Source organism: Rattus norvegicus, chromosome 10 (assembly GCF_036323735.1).
Source record: "Rattus norvegicus strain BN/NHsdMcwi chromosome 10, GRCr8, whole genome shotgun sequence".
Lineage (NCBI taxonomy): Eukaryota > Metazoa > Chordata > Mammalia > Rodentia > Muridae > Rattus > Rattus norvegicus.
This window is the reverse complement of record NC_086028.1, coordinates 90099671-90121790: the sequence shown is the minus strand read 5'-3', so window position 1 is coordinate 90121790 and position 22120 is coordinate 90099671. Positions and strand designations below refer to the sequence as shown.

The 22120-nt window shown below is 41.1% G+C and overlaps 1 protein-coding gene across 7 annotated transcripts in view; it reads right to left on the bottom strand.

Annotated features, from left to right (window-relative positions):
- Nucleotides 1-22120, bottom strand: part of Efcab3 (EF-hand calcium binding domain 3) — a 492651-nt gene that overhangs the window by 455355 nt on the left and 15176 nt on the right. For all 7 annotated transcript variants that reach the window (XM_039086129.2, XM_039086123.2, XM_039086125.2 and 4 more), the window contains exons 5-8: nt 18753-18871; nt 17320-17402; nt 14033-14176; nt 11263-11337 (exon numbers count right to left, since the gene is read on the bottom strand). In XM_039086129.2, coding sequence (XP_038942057.1) covers nt 11263-11337; nt 14033-14176; nt 17320-17402; nt 18753-18871 — 421 coding nt within the window. The remainder of the gene's footprint in view (nt 1-11262; nt 11338-14032; nt 14177-17319; nt 17403-18752; nt 18872-22120) is intronic.

Genomic DNA, 22120 nt, shown 5'->3' with positions numbered 1-22120 from the left:
TGACCATATAATTGGTCAAAAAACGGGCCTCAACAGGTACAGAAAGATAGAAATAATCCCATGCGTGCTATCGGACCACCACGGCCTAAAACTGGTCTTCAATAACAATAAGGGAAGAATGCCCACATATACGTGGAAATTGAACAATGCTCTACTCAATGATAACCTGGTCAAGGAAGAAATAAAGAAAGAAATTAAAGACTTTTCAGAATTTAATGAAAATGAAGGTACAACATACCCAAACTTATGGGACACAATGAAAGCTGTGCTAAGAGGAAAACTCATAGCTCTGAGTGCCTGCAGAAAGAAACAGGAAAGAGCATATGTCAGCAGCTTGACAGCACACCTAAAAGCTCTAGAACAAAAAGAAGCAAATACACCCAGGAGGAGTAGAAGGCAGGAAATAAACTCAGAGCTGAAATCAACCAAGTAGAAACAAAAAGGACCATAGAAAGAATCAACAGAACCAAAAGTTGGTTCTTTGAGAAAATCAACAAGATAGATAAACCCTTAGCCAGACTAACGAGAGGACACAGAGAGTGTATCCAAATTAACAAAATCAGAAATGAAAAGGGAGACATAACTACAGATTCAGAGGAAATTCAAAAAATCATCAGATCTTACTATAAAAGCCTATATTCAACAAAACTTGAAAATCTTCAGGAAATGGACAACTTCCTAGACAGATACCAGGTACCGAAGTTAAATCAGGAACAGATAAACCAGTTAAACAACCCCATAACTCCGAAGGAAATAGAAGCAGTCATTAAAGGTCTCCCAACCAAAAAGAGCCCAGGTCCAGACGGGTTTAGTGCAGAATTCTATCAGACCTTCATAGAAGACCTCGTACCAATATTATCCAAACTATTCCACAAAATTGAAACAGATGGAGCACTACCGAATTCCTTCTATGAAGCCACAATTACTCTTATACCTAAACCACACAAAGACACAACAAAGAAAGAGAACTTCAGACCAATTTCCCTTATGAATATCGACGCAAAAATACTCAATAAAATTCTGGCAAACCGAATCCAAGAGCACATCAAAACAATCATCCACCATGATCAAGTAGGCTTCATCCCAGGCATGCAGGGATGGTTTAATATACGGAAAACCATCAACGTGATCCATTATATAAACAAACTGAAAGAACAAAACCACATGATCATTTCATTAGATGCTGAGAAAGCATTTGACAAAATTCAACACCCCTTCATGATAAAAGTCCTGGAAAGAATAGGAATTCAAGGCCCATACCTAAACATAGTAAAAGCCATATATGGCAATCCAGTTGCTAACATTAAACTAAATGGAGAGAAACTTGAAGCAATCCCACTAAAATCAGGAACTAGACAAGGCTGCCCACTCTCTCCCTACTTATTCAATATAGTTCTTGAAGTTCTAGCCAGAGCAATCAGACAACAAAAGGAGGTCAAGAGGATACAGATCGGAAAAGAGGAAGTCAAAATATCACTATTTGCAGATGATATGATAGTATATTTAAGTGATCCCAAAAGTTCCACCAGAGAACTACTAAAGCTGATAAACAACTTCAGCAAAGTGGCTGGGTATAGAATTAACTCAAATAAATCAGTAGCCTTCCTCTACACAAAAGAGAAACAAGCCGAGAAAGAAATTAGGGAAATGACACCCTTCATAATAGACCCAAATAATATAAAGTACCTCGGTGTGACTTTAACCAAGCAAGCAAAAGATTTGTACAATAAGAACTTCAAGACTCTGAAGAAAGAAATTGAAGAAGACCCCAGAAGATGGAAAGATCTCCCATGCTCATGGATTGGCAGGATTAATATAGTAAAAATGGCCATTTTACCAAAAGCGATCTACAGATTCAATGCAATCCCCATCAAAATATCAATCCAATTCTTCAAAGAGTTAGACAGAACAATTTGCAAATTCATCTGGAATAACAAAAAACCCAGGGTAGCTAAAACTATTCTCAACAATAAAAGGACTTCAGGGGGAATCACTATCCCTGAACTCAAGCAGTATTACAGACCAATAGTGATAAAAACTGCATGGTATTGGTACAGAGACAGGCAGATAGACCAATGGAACAGAATTGAAGACCCAGAAATGAACCCACACACCTATGGGCACTTGATTTTTGACAAAGGAGCCAAAACCATCCAATGGAAAAAAGATAGCATTTTCAGCAAATGGTGCTGGTTCAACTGGAGGTCAACATGCAGAAGAATGTCGATCGATCCATGTTTATCACCCTGTACAAAGCTTAAGTCCAAGTAGATCAAGGACCTCCACATCAAACCAGATACACTCAAACTAATAGAAGAAAAACTAGGGCAGCATTTCGAACACATGGGCACTGGAAAAAATTTCCTGAACAAAACACCAATGGCTTATGCTCTAAGATCAAGAATCGACAAATGGGATCTCATAAAACTGCAAAGCTTCTGTAAGGCAAAGGACACTGTGGTTAGGACAAAACGGCAACCAACAGATTGGGAAAAGATCTTTACCAATCCTACAACTGATAGAGGCCTTATATCCAAAATATACAAAGAGCTCAAGAAGTTAGACTGCAGGGAGACAAATAATCCTATTAAAAAATGGGGTTCAGAGCTAAACAAAGAATTCACAGCTGAGGAATGCCGAATGGCTGAGAAACACCTAAAGAAATGTTCAACATCTTTAGTCATAAGGGAAATGCAAATCAAAACAACCCTGAGATTTCACCTCACACCAGTGAGAATGGCTAAGATCAAAAACTCAGGTGACAGCAGATGCTGGCAAGGATATGGAGAAAGAGGAACACTCCTCCATTGTTGGTGGGATTGCAGACTGGTACAACCATTCTGGAAATCAGTCTGGAGGTTCCTCAGAAAATTGGACATTGAACTGCCTGAGGATCCAGCTATACCTCTCTTGGGCATATACCCAAAAGATGCCCCAACATATAAAAAAGTCACATGCTCCACTATGTTCATTGCAGCCTTATTTATAATAGCCAGAAGCTGGAAAGAACCCAGATGCCCTTCAACAGAGGAATGGATACAGAAAATGTGGTACATCTACACAATGGAATATTACTCAGCTATCAAAATCAATGACTTTATGAAATTCGTAGGCAAATGGTCGGAACTGGAAAATATCATCCTGAGTGAGGTAACCCAATCACAGAAAAACACACATGGTATGCACTCATTGATAAGTGGCTATTAGCCCAAATGCTTGAATTACCCTAGATGCCTAGAACAAATGAAACTCAAGACGGATGATCAAAATGTGAATGCTTCACTCCTTCTTTAAAAGGGGAACAAGAATACCCTTGGCAGGGAATAGAGAGGCAAAGATTAAAACAGACACAGAAGGAACACCCATTCAGAGCCTGCCCCACATGTGGCCCATGTATATACAGCCATCTAATTAGACAAGATGGATGAAGCAAAAAAGTGCAGGCCGACAGGAGCCGGATGTAGATCTCTCCCGAGAGACACAGCCAGAATACAGCAAACACAGAGGCGTATGCCAGCAGCAAACCACTGAATTGAGAATAGGACCCCCGTTGAAGGAATCAGAGAAAGAACTGGAAGAGCTTGAAGGGGCTCGAGACCCCATATGTACAACAATGCCAAGCAACCAGAGCTTCCAGGGACTAAGCCACTACCTAAAGACTATACATGGACTGACCCTGGACTCTGACCTCATAGGTAGCAATGAATATCCTAGTAAGAGCACCAGTGGAAGGGGAAGCCCTAGGTCCTGCTAAGACTGAACCCCCTGTGAACTAGATTGTTGGGGGGAGGGCAACAAGGGGGGGGAACACCCATAAAGAAGGGGAGGGGGGAGGGGATGTTTCCCCGGAAACCGGGAAAGGGAATAACACTCGAAATGTATATAAGAAATACTCAAGTTAATAAAAAAAATGAAATAAAATAAAACCAAAAAAAAAGTAATAAGGGAAACAAGGGATCTTGATTACTCTCAAAACATTTGACCATAAACTTAAAATATAGGAAACCAACATTTTAGAACCCTAGAAATAGAAACTAAAATATAAGCAATGGTTTAACAGCTATGAAGTATTTACAAGTATACACACATAAATAAATAGGAAAAAAGGCTTTAAAGTAAACAAAGAAGCCTAGTATCATGGGAACTTGAAGGAAAATCTAAACAGGAAGTGAAGAATCCAAAGGGGAAATGAGGCAAGTATCTTATCTATTGTACACAAGCAGGCATTTAATAAAATTATGTGAGTGAATGAAAAGCAGTTTTGCTTGCATTTCCTGGAATAAGAATCCTACACCACATTCTTGTAAACTTGAGTGTAAGACAACACAGTCTGATTGACTATAAAAATACGTGATCCCAAGGACTGAGCTAAGACATTGATCTTGCCTAATGGGTAAACGAGAAACTCTAACAGTCTCAGAGTTTTGGAAGTAGTTGTTTCTATAACTAACAAGAATGGAACTTACAATCACTTTGTCATTTACTTGTAATCCCAAATCAGCTTCTGGTTTCTGTCTGAGCCTGGATCTGACCCTGTGCCACAGCTCTCTATACCCAGATCCTGCTGGGAGAGAGCTGGTCTCCCAGGAGTGCTAACACATAGGCTTACAAGAAGGTCAAGCCACTGTCAGAGACAGGAAGACCAGCTAACACCAGAGACAACCAGATGACAAGAGGCAAGTTCAAGAAACTAAGCAACAGAAACCAAGGCCACTGACATCATCAGAACCCTGTTCTCCCACCACAGAAAGTCATGGATGCCCTAACACACCAGAAAAGCAAGATTCTGATTTAAAAATCACATCTCATGATGATGTTAGAGGACTTTGAGAAGGGCATAAATAACTCATTTAAAGAAATACAGGACAAAAACGAAAGAAAGAAATGCAGGACAACACAAGTAAACAGGTCGAAGCCCTTAAATAGGAAACACAGAAATCTCTTAAAGAATTACAGGAAAACACAATCAAACAGGTGAAGGAATTGAACAAAACCATCCAGAATCTAAAACTCGAAATAGAAACAATAAAGAAATCACAAAGGAAAACAATCATGGAGATAGAAAACCTAGGAAAGAGATCAGGAATCATAGACGCAAGCATCACTAACAGAATACAAGAGATAGAAGAGAGAATCTCTGGGGCAGAAGATACCATAGAAAACATTGACACAACAGTCAAAGAAAATCAAAATGCAAAAAACTACTAGCCCCCCAAAAAAACATTTCAGGAAATTCAGGATGCAATGAGAATATCAAACCTAAGGATAATAGGTAAAGAAGAGAGTGAAGACTCCCAACTTAAAGGGCTAGTAAATATCTTCAACAAAATTATAAAAGAAAACTTCCCTAACCTAAAGAAAAAGATGCCCATCAACATACAAGAAGCCCACAGAACTCCAAATAGATTGGACCAGAAAAGAAATTCTTCCCATCACATAATAGTCAAAACACCAAATGCACAAAACAAAGAAAGAATATTAAAAGCTGTAAGGGAAAAAGGTCAAGTGACATATAAAGGCAGGCCTGTCAGAATCACACCAGACTTCTCACCAGAGACTATGAAAGCCAGAAGATCCTGGACAGATGTCATACAGACCTTAAGAGAATACAAATGCCAGCATAGGCTACTATACCCAGCAAAACCCTCAATTACCGTAGACGGAGAAACCAAGATATTCCATGACAAAACCAAATTTACACAATTCATTTCCATAAATCCAGCCCTACAAAGGATAATAGGTAGAAAACTCCAACACAAGGAGGGAAATTACATCCTAGAAAAAGCAAGAAAGTAGTCTTCTTTCAACTACCCCAAAAGAAGATAGCCACACAAACATAATTCTACCTCTATCAAGAAAAATAATAGGAATCAACAATCACTGGTCCCTAATATCTCTCAACATCAATGGATTCAGTTCCCCAACAAAAAGGCATAGACTAACATACTAGATACATAGGACCCAGCATTTTGCTGCATACAGAAAACATACCTTAGTGACAAAGACAAACACTACCTCAGAGTAAAGGCTGGAAAAAACTTTTCCAAGGAAATGGTCCCAAGAAACAAACTGAAGTAGCCATTCTAATATCGAATAAAATTACTTTCAACCAAAAGTTGTCAAAAAAAGTTAAGGAAAGACACTTTAATTTCCTGAACAGTACACCAATGGCTTATTATCTAAGAACAAGAATTGACAAACGGGACCTCATAAAATTGCAAAGCTTCCGTAAGGTAAAGGATACTGTCATTAGGACAAAACAGCAACCAACAGATTGGGAAAATATCTTTGCCAATCCTACAACAGATAGAGGGCTTATATCCAAAATATACAAAGAACTCAAGAAGTTAGACTGCAGGGAGACAAATAACCCTATTAAAAAATGGGGTTCAGAGCTAAACAAAGAATTCACAGCTGAGGAATGCCAAATGGCTGAGAAACACCTAAAGAAATGTTCAACATCTTTAGTCATAAGGGAAATGCAAATCAAAACAACCCTGAGATTTCACCTCACACCAGTGAGAATGGCTAAGATCAAAAACTCAGGTGACAGCAGATGCTGGCGAGGATGCGGAGAAAGAGGAACACTCCTCCATTGTTGGTGGGATTGCAAACTGGTACAACCATTCTGGAAATCAGTCTGGAGGTTCCTCAGAAAATTGGACATAGAACTACCTGAGGATCCAGCTATACCTCTCTTGGGCATATACCCAAAAGATGCCCCAACATATAAAAAAGACACATGCTCCACTATGTTCATAGCAGCCTTATTTATAATAGCCAGAAGCTGGAAAGAACCCAGATGCCCTTCAACAGAGGAATGGATACAGAAAATGTGGTACATTTACACAATGGAATATTACTCAGTTATCAAAAAACAATGACTCCATGAAATTCATAGGCAAATAGATGGAACTGGAAAATATCATCCTGAGTGAGGTAACCCAATCACAGAAAAACATACATAGTATGCATACATTGATAAATGCATATTAGCCCAAATGCTCGAATTACCCAAGATACAATGCATAGACCACATGAAACTCAAGAAGGATGACCAAAGTGAGTATGCTTTACTCCTTTTAAAGGGGAACAAAAATATCCATAGAAGGGGATAGGGAGACAAAGTTTAGAACAGAGGCTGAAGGAACGCCCATTCAGAGCCTGCCTTACATGTGGCCCATACATATACAGTCACCAAAACTAGATAAGATGGATGAAGCTAAGAAGTGCATGCTGACAGGAACCGGATATAGATCTCTTCTCAGAGACACAGCCAGAACATGTCAAATACAGAGGCAAGTGCTAGCAGCACACCACTGAACTGAGAACAAGACCCCCTTGCAGGAAATTAGAGAAAGGATTGAAAGAGCTGAAGGGGTTTGCAACCCCATAAGAACAACAATGCCAACCAACCAGAGCTTTCAGGGACTAAACCACTACCCAAAGACTATACATGGACTGACCCTGGGCTCCAACTGCATAGGTAGCAGTGAATAGCCTTGTTGGGGCACCAGTGGAAAAGGAAGCCCTTGGTCCTGCCAAGCTTGGACCTGCAGTGTAGGGGATTGTTGGGGATGTGGTAATGGGAGGTGGATGGGGAGGGGAACACCCATATAGAAGGGGGGAGGGGTTAGGGGGCTGAGGGACAGGAATCCGGGACAGGGAATAACATTTGAAATGTAAATAAGAAATACCCAATTTAATAAAAATGGGGGGGAGAGATGTCTACTCAAAGTATTTGTCCAATTTTTGAATTGCATTACTCAAGTTATTTTTGTTGAGTTTTCAAAAATCTTTATACATACATACATATATATATAATATTAACTCCTTGATGTACACATTATTTGCAAATACCCTGTAATATCTAAAACGTTCCTAATGCTGCAAATCTTAAGTGCAGCCCCTCATGTTATGGTGACTCCCAACCATGAAATTATTTGTGGTGCAACTTCATGACTGTCATTTTGCCACTCTTATGAATCGTAATGTGTGTGAATATCTGTGGTTTTCAATGGTTTTGTGACTTTTCAACCCATAGGTTGAGAAACACTGATCTAGAAGGATGCTTTTTTATTTTCTTGACATCACTTTCTGAATCTCATCAGTTCTTAATAGACTAATGGATCAGAACTAAGAACCCAAAAATAAACCCATTTTCATATGATAAAAAAAAATCCAAAATAAATAATTGGGAAGTCAATAAGTATCTGAAGGTATAGGGAGGAATTTTTTATAGAGTGGAGAAAGTACTGTCAAAGGAGAAAAAAACATGACTTCAATGGAAAACAAGCACACACAAGAAAAACACATACATGGTGCTGGTTCAACTGGAGGTCAACATGCAGAAGAATGCAGATCGATCCATGCTTATCACCCTGTACAAAGCTTAAGTCCAAGTAGATCAAGGACCTCCACATCAAACCAGATACACTCAAACTAATAGAAGAAAAACTAGGGAAGCATCTGGAACACATGGGCACTGGAAAAAATTTCCTGAACAAACCACCAATGGCTTATGCTCTAAGATCAAGAATCGACAAATGGGATCTCATAAAACTGCAAAGCTTCTGTAAGGCAAAGGACACTGTGGTTAGGACAAAACGGCAACCAACAGATTGGGAAAAGATCTTTACCAATCCTACAACTGATAGAGGCCTTATATCCAAAATATACAAAGAACTCAAGAAGTTAGACCGCAGGGAGACAAATAACCCTATTAAAAAATGGGGTTCAGAGCTAAACAAAGAATTCACAGCTGAGGAATGCCAAATGGCTGAGAAACACCTAAAGAAATGTTCAACATCTTTAGTCATAAGGGAAATGCAAATCAAAACAACCCTGAGATTTCACCTCACACCAGTCAGAAAGGCTAAGATCAAAAACTCAGGTGACAGCAGATGCTGGCGAGGATATGGAGAAAGAGGAACACTCCTCCATTGTTGGTGGGATTGCAAACTGGTAGAACCATTCTGGAAATCAGTCTGGAGGTTCCTCAGAAAATTGGACATTGAACTGCCTGAGGATCCAGCTATACCTCTCTTGGGCATATACCCAAAAGATGCCCCAACATATAAAAAAGTCACATGCTCCACTATGTTCATTGCAGCCTTATTTATAATAGCCAGAAGCTGGAAAGAACCCAGATGCCCTTCAACAGAGGAATGGATACAGAAAATGTGGTACATCTACACAATGGAATATTACTCAGCTATCAAAATCAATGACTTTATGAAATTCGTAGGCAAATGGTCGGAACTGGAAAATATCATCCTGAGTGAGGTAACCCAATCACAGAAAAACACACATGGTATGCACTCATTGATAAGTGGCTATTAGCCCAAATGCTTGAATTACCCTAGATGCCTAGAACAAATGAAACTCAAGACGGATGATCAAAATGTGAATGCTTCACTCCTTCTTTAAAAGGGGAACAAGAATACCCTTGGCAGGGAATAGAGAGGCAAAGATTAAAACAGACACAGAAGGAACACCCATTCAGAGCCTGCCCCACCTGTGGCCCATGCATATACAGTCATCCAATTAGACAAGATGGATGAAGCAAAGAAGTGCAGGCCGACAGGAGCCGGATGTAGATCTCTCCTGAGAGACACAGCCAGAATACAGCAAACACAGAGGCGTATGCCAGCAGCAAACCACTGAATTGAGAATAGGACCCCCGTTGAAGGAATCAGAGAAAGAACTGGAAGAGCTTGAAGGGGCTCGAGACCCCATAGATACAACAATGCCAAGCAACCAGAGCTTCCAGGGACTAAGCCACTACCTAAAGACTATACATGGACTGACCCTGGACTCTGACCTCATAGGTAGCAATAAATATCCTAGTAAGAGCACCACTGGAAGGGGAAGCCCTAGGTCCTGCTAAGACTGAACCCCCAGTGAACTAGATTGTTGGGGGGAGGGTGGCAAGGGGGGGAGGATGGGGAGGGGAACACGCATAAAGAAGGGGAGGGGGATGTTTGCCCGGAAACCGGGAAAGGGAATAACACTCGAAATGTATATAAGAAATACTCAAGTTAATAAAAAAAAAAAGAAAACACATACATAAAACATGAAGTTTGCATGAATAGAGGTTTATGGTTAACCGGGGAAAGGTTCTTTTTGTGAAATATTCTATAGGGAAAGGAGGAGTGATAATCAAAATTTTTCCAGTCTTAGGGTCAGTGAAATGGCTCCAGAGGGAAAAGTGTTTGGCAAGAAAGTCTGAAAACCTGAGTTCAATCCCCAGAACTCAAAGTGGGAGAAAAGAACTGAATCCCCAAAGTTCAAAAGTTGTCCTCACCTACACATACCACTGTGCACATGTGTGTGTGCACGCACACTAAATTTTTCAAAAATTGCGCAGTCTAAGGGCTAGGGAGATGGTTTGGTTAGTTAAAAGCTTGTCACAAAGTGTGAGGACTTGAGTTCTGATCCCCAGAGCCCCCTTAGACCAGGCAGGGTTCCCTGGCCTGCAATCCTGTGTTGAGATGCATAAGACTGGAAACTCACCATATGCTCACAAACCAGTGAGGCTAAGTAAAAAGAACGGAAAGACTGCCTCAAATAAGGTGAAAAGCTAGACTCGGCACTCAAGTTGTCCTCTGACCTACACACACACACACACACACACACACACACACACACACACACACAGTGTGTGACATGCACCCACCTATATACAGACATAAACACATACATACATAAAAATTAATTCATCTGGTTATTTACCAGTTCCACACAGAAAAAGAGGAGTTTGATAATAGAGGATTGTGCTGCTGCTGCAGTGATGCTGAGGTCAAGGTGTGTGTGTGTGTGTGTGTGTGTGTGTGTGTGTGTGTGTGTGTGTGTGTGTGAGAGAGAGAGAGAGAGAGACAGAGAGACAGAGAGACAGAGAGACAGAGAGAGACAGAGAGAGACAGAGAGAGAGAGAGAGACAGAGAGAGAGAGAGAGAGATCTGATGACCTCTTCTGACCTCCATGAATACCTTCACACATATGGGACACACACACACACACACACACACACACACACACACACACACATGGGAGAGAGAGACAGAGACAGACAGACAGAGAGGAAAGGAGATTCACATAAAAACTTTTAAAAAAATTCCTGTCTAATTTGCATCCTCTAAACTATGGAGTAAAAGAAAATGAGATTCTAAAATGACATAAGTTGCTCTCTCCAGCCCTACAATGAAACCAGGTACCATCCAAACCGTTCTCTTTCATACTTTTGGTCAACATTATCTTTACCTGGATCCTGAGAGGTCGAGGGAGAAATGTCATTCATGACCTTAAGGAACTCTGTAAAATCCAGCATTCCGTTAACTATAAAAATGATTCAGAATCAAGGAGACAGAGAGCATGAGTAAACTCAATAAGCTTAAAATGTAAACAGAAAGTGTAAGTGTAATTAACTGATTAATTAAACAGAAAGTGTAAGTAATTAACTGACCTCAGAATCTCATTGCTTGTCCACAAGAGCCATCGCACATCTACCTTTTATAGCAAATATAGTTCTTAGAGAGAGAGGCCTGACCAGGAAAGAACTTGAATACCATATTAAATAATAAACAGTATTTTCATAATAACAGAATGTCAAAATCATGGATAATCAGTACTCTTCTGTTCTTTTTTCATGGTTCCATGAAATTTATATTTGTAATTATGCATTCGTGGGGAGAGGGTGAGGGAATCTGCATGTGAGTGTGAGTTTGGGCAGAGGTGAGAAGAGGGCGCCAGATCTGCAGGAGCAGAAGTTACAGACGGTTATGAACCGCCCATTATGGATGCTGGGAACCAAACTCTGACCCTTTACAAACGGCGAATATTCTTAATTGCTCAGACCTCTCTCTAGCCCACATGACACGTAACAAAAAGCACGCCAGCTTCTGCATTACATATTCAGAAGTGAAGGTGAAACCAAGGGATTCACAGGTATTTGTATTTTCCTTTGACACTTTTTCTCCTTCGGACTTTCAAGACAGGGTCTCAGGTAGCACAGGCTGACCCAGAACATATTATGCAGCCAATGATAACCAATTCTCCTTTTTTGGCCTTTCAAGCACTGGGATAAAAGTTGTTTCCCACCACACCCAGTTTCTCTGTCTGACACCTCTCTGTCTCTCTATCTCTGTCTCTGTCTCTCTCTGTCTCTGTCTCTCTCTGTCTCTGTCTCTCTCTGTCTCTGTCTCTCTCTGTCTCTGTCTCTCTCTGTCTCTGTCTCTCTCTGTCTCTGTCTCTCTCTGTCTCTCTATCTCTCTGTCTCTCTATCTCTGTCTCTCTCTGTCTCTCTGTCTCTCTCTGTCTATCTCTGACATCATTCAATGTAAGCTAGGTTAATGTAAATGACAAATATTTATAACCACAGAGATATGGTGTATTTTTCTTGACTCCTGCAAATTGTGAACTATACAATCAGACATAAAATGTTGACATCATGATGTGTACTCTACCTCACTATAAAACATTAGGAACTTTTTTTCCTGTGCTTCTTTCAAATAAATCAAAACCTTTGAAACCATTTGGCATAAACTCTATTCCAACAGTCAGTTTTGAAAATGATAAGGAAATCAGATTTAAAAGTTACACACGTCGAGGCATGTGTCATGGCAGACTTGGAAAGAAGTCCCACATTCATCTGTGAGACAGTGGGCATGACGCTGACTTCTTCCTGGAATAAGCAGTCCGACTCAATGCAGTGGAACCAGGAGAAGCCACCGGCGGACTGAAGCCTTCCTGGGACCTCCACTAGCCTTTACTCTCATTATGTCAAAGTGCTTATTCCAGAAAGATTCAGGCAACAGAAAAACAAAATATGATGTAGTTACACAGCATAATAGCATACAAATGATTATGGAGACAAAGTGTGGAGCAGAGACTGAAGGAAAGGCCATCCAGAGCCTGCATCACCTGGGGATCCAGCCCATACACATACAGTCACCATTCTATATTGCCAATGCCAAGAAGTGCATGCTGACAGGAGCCTGATATAGCTGTCTCCTGAGAGGCTCTGCCAGAACATGATAAATACAGAGGCTGATGCTTGCAGCCAACCACTGAACTGAAAATAGGGTCCCCATTGGAGGAGTTAGAGAAAGGATTGAAGAAGCTGAAGGGGTTTGCAACCCCATAAGAACAGCAATACAAACCAACCAGAGCTCCCAGGGACTAAACCACCATCCAAAGAGTGCACATGGAGGGACCCATGGCTCCAGTTGCATCTGTAGCAGACGATGGCCTTGTTGGGCACCAAAGGAAGGAGAAGCCCTTGGTCTGCCAAGGCTGGACCTCCCCAGTGTAGGAGAATGTCACAGAGGCAGGAAGGGGTGGGTGGATGGGTAGGGGAGCACCCTCATAGAAGCAGGGGGAGGGGGGAGGGATGGGGGTTATAGACAGGAAACCAGAAAAGAGGGTAACATTTGAAATGTAAATTAAAAAATCCAAAAAAAAAGAAACAAAAAAAAAAGGAAACAAGAGGTAGCATACAAAATTACAAATGGAATCGGTTTATATAATATTGATATAAAAGCCAAAAGATTGTATACATCACAGTAAACTGTATTAAAATTTTTAAATAAATATTTAAATATTCTAAAGAACATATCCATAACAATGAAAGTATTAAAAAAGGGGAAAAAAAACACACAACTCAAAAAAGTGCTTTCCTCAAACTGGAAAAACAGAAAAATAGGCTGTTTCATGAACTTTATGATTAGATGCAAATTACTGTAAAGATCTTAGGTTTCATCTGCAAAGACTGGGTCAGATATTGATTACCCTGTTAACATGGCATTACTATTAAAATAATTAAATGAAAGTAGTCCATTCATAATACAATAATCAAAATCCAGTACAGTAATCAATCCAATTACGTTCACCTGAGGTATAGCTTGCTGTAAATCATGTTTTTAAAACATTATGAAAGCTACATGTTGTAAATATTTACCATTTAGCTTTCCCCTCATCTATAATCAGTCAGATAAACATGTCACATGCGTGTGTGCGGGAAGAGACAACTCACCATCAATGTTAACGGTCTTCAGCGCCTGGTGCATTTCCGAATCATTTGTAGAAATCTTCAAGGTGTGAAGGACCACTGGCAAATCATTCACATAAATCTTACCGTTGCGAACTTTGCTGAAAATCAAACAGCCCCTGGAAAGTGCTGCGTGTATAGAACAAAGCACTCGATTAGTTAAAGCGAGCAGCCATCATGATTGTCCCACAGGAGAAAGCAGTAATAAAACAAGAAAGGGGAGGGCGTATCGTCTGCCCAGACTTTCCCTTTCAAATCTAAGTTGTGATTTAGGTGTGTGAACCCTTTCCCCTCTGCTCCTGCGGTTATTGTTTCTAGAAACAAGGATTTTCCTTTTTCCTCTTCCCAGGGCCTCTTTATAGATTTTCCTCTCCCCCGCCCCCTTTAAAACAAAAAAACCTATTGGATTGAATTTATTTAGTTCAGTGAATACAATGTTTAAGAAAAAGATCCAATACCCAGGGAAGCTGAGGTAGGATGATCAAACTTCAGGGCCTGCCTGGCTCGCATAGTGAGTTCCAGGTCAAGCTGAGAGGGAGGGAAAGCAGAGGGAGGGAGGCAGAAGGAGAAAAGAAGGGAAGGAAGAAGGGAGGAAGGGAGGGGGAGGAAAGATATGCAAAGAGAGAAGGAGGGAGTAAGAGGATAGGGGGTGGGAAAAAGGAAAATAGCAACAATAACAGGGTTTTGAAGGAACGGGGTAGAAGACAGTTCAGTAAAATGGGAAGCAAAAATGACGGGATAGTAATGAAAACAGAAACTTTTAAGAAGCTTCTCTGGGCTGGAGAGGTGGCTCAGTGATTTAGAACACTGGCTGTTCTTCCAGACTCGGTTTCAGCTCCTTGCAGCCACACAGCAGCTCACAGCTGTCTGCAAACCCAGTTCTAAGGCATCCGACGCCTCTTCTGACCTCCATGAACAGACACATGGTGTGCAGACATACATGTAGGCGAACCAACCATACACATTAAAAAAGGAGGAGGAGGAGGAGAAAGAAGGGAGGAGGAGGAAGAAAAGTCAGGAAGATAAACATCAAATACAGAGCATAGGGAGACTTAATTGTGGCTTTTCATCTCAGCGCTTGAGAGGCAGAGGCGTGAGGCTCTCTCCATGAGCTCCAGGCCAGTCTGATCTACAGAGTGGGTTAGAGAGATATTGTGTGACCAAGTCTCAAAACGAAACACATATATATAAGAGATATAAATATATATTTACTTATAGTATATGCATTTATATTATATGTACTTATGTTATATATTATCTATATATATGAATATGTTGTATATTTATGATGTATATCATCTACTATAAATGCATATATATGACCCTGCAGAAGCAGAAATAAAGTATAAATGTATAAACAAGTATAAATGAAACGTAAAGGGATTAGTCGGTTGAAAGGGAACCATTTCTGAAGAGAGAGAAGGGGAGACTGTGAAAGGTGTTTATTAGTCTGTGGATAGGAAAAGCAAGAATTTTAGGAAGCCTTCCCAGTAGTTTTTATTACACGTCTATAAAGAAACAAAACTGTATGACTTAGCAATCCTACTTCTAAGCTTTTAATTTTAGAAAAATGGAATCAACTAAACTGGGAACGACGGCAGCAAACCTACAATTCCAGCACTTGAAAGGCAAGCAGGACAGTCAGAGGTAAAACTCATCCTCTGCCTCATTGTGAGTCTGTGGCCAGCCTGGGCTACATGGAGCTATCCCATCCTCTGCCTCATTGTGAGTCTGAGGACAGCCTGGGCTACATGGAGCTATCTCATCCTTCACCTCATTGTGAGTCTGTGGCCAGCCTGGCCTACATGGAGCTATCCCATCCTCTGCCTCATTGTGAGTCTGAGGACAGCCTGGGCTACATGGAGCTATCCCATCCTCTGCCTCATTGGAAGTCTGAGGACAGCCTGGGCTACATGGAACTATTTCATCCTTCACCTCATTGTGAGTCTGAGGACAGCCTGGGCTACATAGAGCTATCTCATCCTTCACCTCATTGTGAGTCTGTGACCAGCCTGGCCTACATGGAGCTATCCCATCCTCTGCCTCATTGTGAGTCTGAGGACAGCCTGGGCTACATGGAGCTATCCCATCCTCTGCCTCATTGTGAGTCTGAGGACAGCCTGGGCTACATGAAGCTATCTCATCCTCTGCCTCATTGTCAGTCTATGGCCAGTCTGGGCTGCATGAAGCCATCTCAAGAAGAAAAAACAACTCTTAAAGCAGGATGTCAATAAGCTGGCACCTCCACACCTGTGACCAGCAGTATTCACAGACGCCAAGACATAGACTCGAAATACAAAAACTACAGCCATCAGAAGATGAATTAATTTTTAAGCATGGTACATACACATAGAATATTATTCACCTCATTTCTTAAAAAAATTATTGTAATTTGAGCTGATAGGAACAACCTGAAAGATGCTGTGTTTAGTGGCATAAGCCAGTCCCAGGACAAACATTCTCCTTCCACCAGTTACCCGAAACAGTTCAATGTAAGAGGCAAAGACCAGAATTGTGGTTGTTAAGGACTGAGGGGAGGGGAAAGAGGGGATCATTCACCCAATTGCGTATAATAAACTCTAGAGACCTTCTGGACAATGCTACATGCATAAACAGCAACGCTACATTGTACACTTGAAAGATGCTAAGCAGGTAGTTCTCGCGTTAAACGCTGCTGAAAAGAAATGGGAAGTAAAACGTTTACTTTCATAGATTTTTAAATAAGCAAATCATGTGTGTGCATATGTGCAAGTGTGTGGAGATCAGAGGTCAGCCTCAAAGGTCATGCTCCATGAGCCCTCTGCTTGTCTTCTGAGACAACATCTCTCACAGGGACCTGAGGCTTGCCCATGAGGCTAGGGTGGTTGGCCAGGGATCTGCAGGAATCTGCCTGCCTCTGCCTCCAAGGGCCAGGATTACATGTGTGCCCCACCATGCCCAAGCTTTTACCATAGATGCTGCAATTGACTCGTGTTCTCGTGCTAGCATAGCAAGTGCTTTGCCAACTGAGCACCAAGAGAGAATTGGAACAAAAGCAAACTTTAACTTTTTATATCTTTAATATAGCTAAAGAACAAATGATAGAAGTGAGAATTTGAGGAAAATAGTGGAAAGTTTGGAATAGTCCCCAAGAAAACTGGCACAAGAAAATCTGGGCAAAAAATTAAAAGGAATGCCAACCATGGCAGAAGGGTGGCAAGTCTGAGTCCAGCGTGACCTGCATAGGCTCAGGAAGGAAGGGAGGGAATATAAATTCTAGAATTTCTAATTACCATTTAGTTCTTGGTATTTTAAGAATTCTTCAGGCATTTGTTCATAGTATGTCAGGGAGAGGTTAGAAGGTGGCTCTTTTCTCCTGTCAGAGAAAGGGGTCACATTAGAATGCAGCCAAGGACATTCATTTCAGAAATAAACAAAAAAAAAAACAGTTAAAAATAGCAAGCCTGTAAATATCCTGAAACCATAAGAAATTTCATTTTGTTTGTTTTTATTGTAGCGTTCTGTTGAAACACAGTCTCACTGAGTTTCCCAGGCTTCATTAAACTCACCATGTAGTCACGCTAGCCTTGAACTCTTGATGATCCTCCTACCTTAACCTCCCAAGTGCTGGAACCACAGGCATGTGCTCCAAATCCCAACTAAGAGAGCCTTTACTAAAGAACTTACATGTGGTAGGAGTTGGTATTTTTCACCCCAAAATTCCTATCTTGCTTCTTTGTGACAATGATTCTGGATGGAGCAGAATCTGCTCTTGTCAATATGCTGAGTCCAATTTTCCCTGCTCTTAATACAAGCCGTAGTTACTCTTTTTTTTTTCTTTTTTCTTTTTTTCGGAGCTGGGAACCGAACCCAGGGCCTAAGCGCTCTACCACTGAGCTAAATCCCCAACCCCCCATAGTTACTCTTTAAAGAAACGTTAGTAAGATAAATAAGAACACCTTTAAACAGCAGAAAGAAGGAAAGAAAGAAAGAAAGAAGGAAAGAAAGAAAGAGAAAGAGAGAGAGAAAGAGAAAGAAAGAGAGAAAGAAAGAAAGAAAGAAAGAAAGAAAGAAAGAAAGAAAGAAAGAAAGTCCAGACTCCACCATTGCCTACAAATAAAATGTCTGGAAAATTATTATATTATCTGGTAATAGTATAAAATATAAATAACTGAAATAATAATATTAGTGTTGGAAGAAATCTAAAGAGTCAACACAATGCAAGATTCTTGTACAAAAATGGACAGGGAGGGGCTGAACAGATGGCTAGCTGGTTAAGAACTCTGTTTTCTGGCCTCCATAGACACTCAAACATATATGTATACACACACAAGTTTTTTAAGTTTTTTTAATAGACATGGAGCCAGTGCGCATTTTTAATCCCAACACTGAGAAGGCACAGACGGGGTGGAGCTCTGAGTTTCAGGCCAGTCTGGTCTACAAAGGTCAGCAAAAGATACATCATAAGACCCTCTCTTTTGAATAGTTGGAAGTAGGGCCCAAGATGCAATGTGAATTTCACAGGAACTGAAATAGGACATGAGGTCAATAGGACAAGGTCTAAGTCTTCCAACCCCATATGCCTCTGCCTGAGCCTTCCTAAGGTCATCCTACTCATTTAAACAAATCATTGGCACTCTGTATATGGAAGAGACAGGTAAATGCAAGGGGGAACTCCCAAGTTCAAGCCCCACATTCAAAAATCAGAATAGAATGATCTGAATACCCAGGAATTGGAGCTGTACGTTGAGGCTGAGACACTGAAGGCTTGTGAACTGGTAACTTGGATGTGCTTTCTTTCTTGGTTATCTTCTCCTTTGACACCTTCGAAGAGGGAGTGACAGTCTAGAGCCAAGAGCAAGTACGTTCATTAGTGATCGAGTTCACCCTGGTAATCCAGTGTCCTTGAGCAATAAGCCTCCCAAAAGATAATCACGGCACCTCCCTTAGGCATGCTCCTGGGATAAAACTGCTTCTTGTAATTACATAGGCACTAAAAACTTTTCAAGACTACATATTCTTTGGAAATGTCATTTTTCTCAAGTTCAAAACTACCTTCTAATGATCATTCTTTTGATTAGCATAATAGCTTTTATGGAAACCTGTGGCAAAGTCAGACTCTGACTCAGCTACCAGACAAGGCTCATATACAGGGTTTAGCTATACATTCGAAATACTGTGGGGAACCAGTGGTTATTCAAATGATACAAGTGATTTTATTTTAGGTTATCCTTAGGATTGAGTAAATTAACCATTTAACAGCACACGTATAAAGAAGATCGAAAATAACACGAATGACAAGGGAGATTGAAAAACACCACTTTAGAAAATGAATAGTATGTGTTCCCAATTTTACATGGAGCTTGGGGCTTGGAGCTTTGACGACTGTGGAGAAAACTCAAGCACCAGGAGTCTGATGGAGTTGATACTGAGGTCCCATGTAAAGCTAATGTCCTCAAAAGTAATGTTCTTTATAAGAACTAGCTAGAAAAAAACAACAACAAAAAGAACATTTAACCCCAGTGGAGGAGTACACAGAGTAAAGACTTTCTCTGTCTCAACTCCAAGCAAGAAGAAAAAGAGAGAGAGAAAATCCTCCATTGAACTGGCTATGACCACATCTCAAGGTATGTAAATATTCAATTCAAATGTGTAACCCAAGAGAAATTATACATATATATACATATATATGTGTGTATATATAAACATATGTGTGTGTGTGTATATATATATATATATAATATTTGAGACAGATGCAAGAGAATCACCAACAGTTCAAGGCCTTCCTTGTCTATATAGAAAGTTCCAGAAGTGAGTCTCTCTCTCTCTCTCTCTCTCTCTCTCTCTCTCTCTCTCTCTCTCTCTCAGAGAAGAAGAGAATCAGAAAATCATCACAAGGTTCTCAACAAATGTAGCTCAATTACATGTGAAAGAAAGGACACAGGCTCACAGGAGCAAGAACAACAAAGAAACAAGATTTGGATATCACAAAGATTTCACACACTGGATTCATTAGACACATTTTGGGATACAGAGCGAGGGCAGAGCATGACATACAGATAAACGTTAAGGAACCACCAAGAAAAACTTTTGGAAATGAAATAATCATTGAAATTTAAATCTCAATGAACAGGGTTAATCCTGCACATTAAATTTGGGTAGAGAAAAAAAATAAGCTAACTACAAAATAGGGAATAAAACACTAAAAACAAAAACGAGAAATAAAAGCACATTGGGGAAAAAAAACCACGAAGCAATGTAACTCCGGATACCACCCCCAAAGATCCACACGATGGAGACTTCTTGCCCTGGGAGGGACTACTGGAAACCAGTGGAAGCTTTGAGCGGTGGTGATGTACAGGGAGGCCCTAGGATACTTGAGGTACGCTGGTGAGGGACTGCAGGACCCTGGTATCTTCCTGACGTACTGTAATTGAATAGGGGTTCAGAAAGGGATTGATTTGTTGAGCCTTTTCTCCTCACCAAGAGTGGAGGAGAAGTGGACCAATTGGCTCTTGGATCGGAACTTCCAGAGCCGCAACCAAAAGAAAGTTTTTTTTCTTTCTAAGCTAATTGCCTCAGTTAGTTTGTGACAGAAAAAACGACAAATATATATGTTAAAGAGCATAAAGAATGGATTGATGTAGTCCAGTGGCAGAGGAACCAACAGGATGACAAAGAATTGGAGGAGAGGAAGCATTCTAAAAGATGAGTTAGGGGTGGGATTGCCTGGAGTGCACAAGGCCGCAGAGATGGAACAAAACAAAAAGAACAACGGGTTGAGCTCTTACAGAACTGAAGAAAAGTGTTCGTTCTCAGATTTAAGAAGCACAACAAGCAACAAGATAGGCCAATAAAAAGAAATGCATACCTAAGTATAACAGAAAACATAGTAAGCACAACACCGGTTCCACTTCCTGCCCTAATATCTGGAACCTGTGGATGTGACCATGTTTAAGGGGGAAAAAAATCTTTGCAGATGTAATAAAAATGAAGATGTCAATACCAGATGTCCAAGGACAGATGTGCTTTTACAAATAAGGACAAGAGAGACCATGAGACACAGAAACAAAGAGGAAAACCATTGGAGGATACATGTGAACATTAGGGCAAATGGCGGAGATGAGCACCAACCAACCAACATCTAGGTCAGAGTTAAAAATAGTAACATGGAGACCCTGTGAGAGAGAGACCCAACCGCCTGGTCAGGTGGGCACTCCTGAGGCTGCAGAGCGGAAGAGACCACCAACACTGCCCACCCCTGCCCACATCCCTGGCCCAAGAGGAAACTGTATAAGGCCTCTGGGCTCCCGTGGGGGAGAGCCCAGGAGCAGCAGGACCCCTGCCTGAGACACCGCCAGAACCTGAAGGAAACAGACCGGATAAACAGTTCTCTGCACCCAAGTCCCGTGGGAGGGAGAGCTAAACCTTCAGAGAGGCAGACAAGCCTGGGAAACCAGAAGAGACTGCTCTCTGTACATACATCTCGGACGCCAGAGGAAAACACCAAAGACCATCTGGAACCCTGGTGCACTGAAGCTCCCGGAAGGGGCGGCACAGGTCTTCCTGGTTGCTGCCGCTGCGGAGAGCCCGTGGGCAGCACCCCACGAGCGAACTTGAGCCTCGGGACCACAGGTAAGACCAACTTTTCTGCTGCAAGAAAGCTGCCTGGTGAACTCAAGACACAGGCCCACAGGAACAGCTGAAGACCTGTAGAGAGGAAAAACTACACACCCGAAAGCAGAACACTCTGTCCCCATAACTGACTGAAAGAGAGGAAAACAGGTCTACAGCACTCCTGACACACAGGCTTATAGGACAGTCTAGCCACTGTCAGAAATAGCGGAACAAAGTAACACTAGAGATAATCTGATGGCGAGAGGCAAGCGCAGGAACCCAAGCAACAGAAACCAAGACTACTTGGCATCATCGGAGCCCAATTCTCCCACCAAAACAAACATGGAATATCCAAACACACCAGAAAAGCAAGATCTAGTTTCAAAATCATATTTGACCATGATGCTGGAGGACTTCAAGAAAGATGTGAAGAACTCCCTTAGGGAAACACAGGAAAACATTAATAAACAAGTAGAA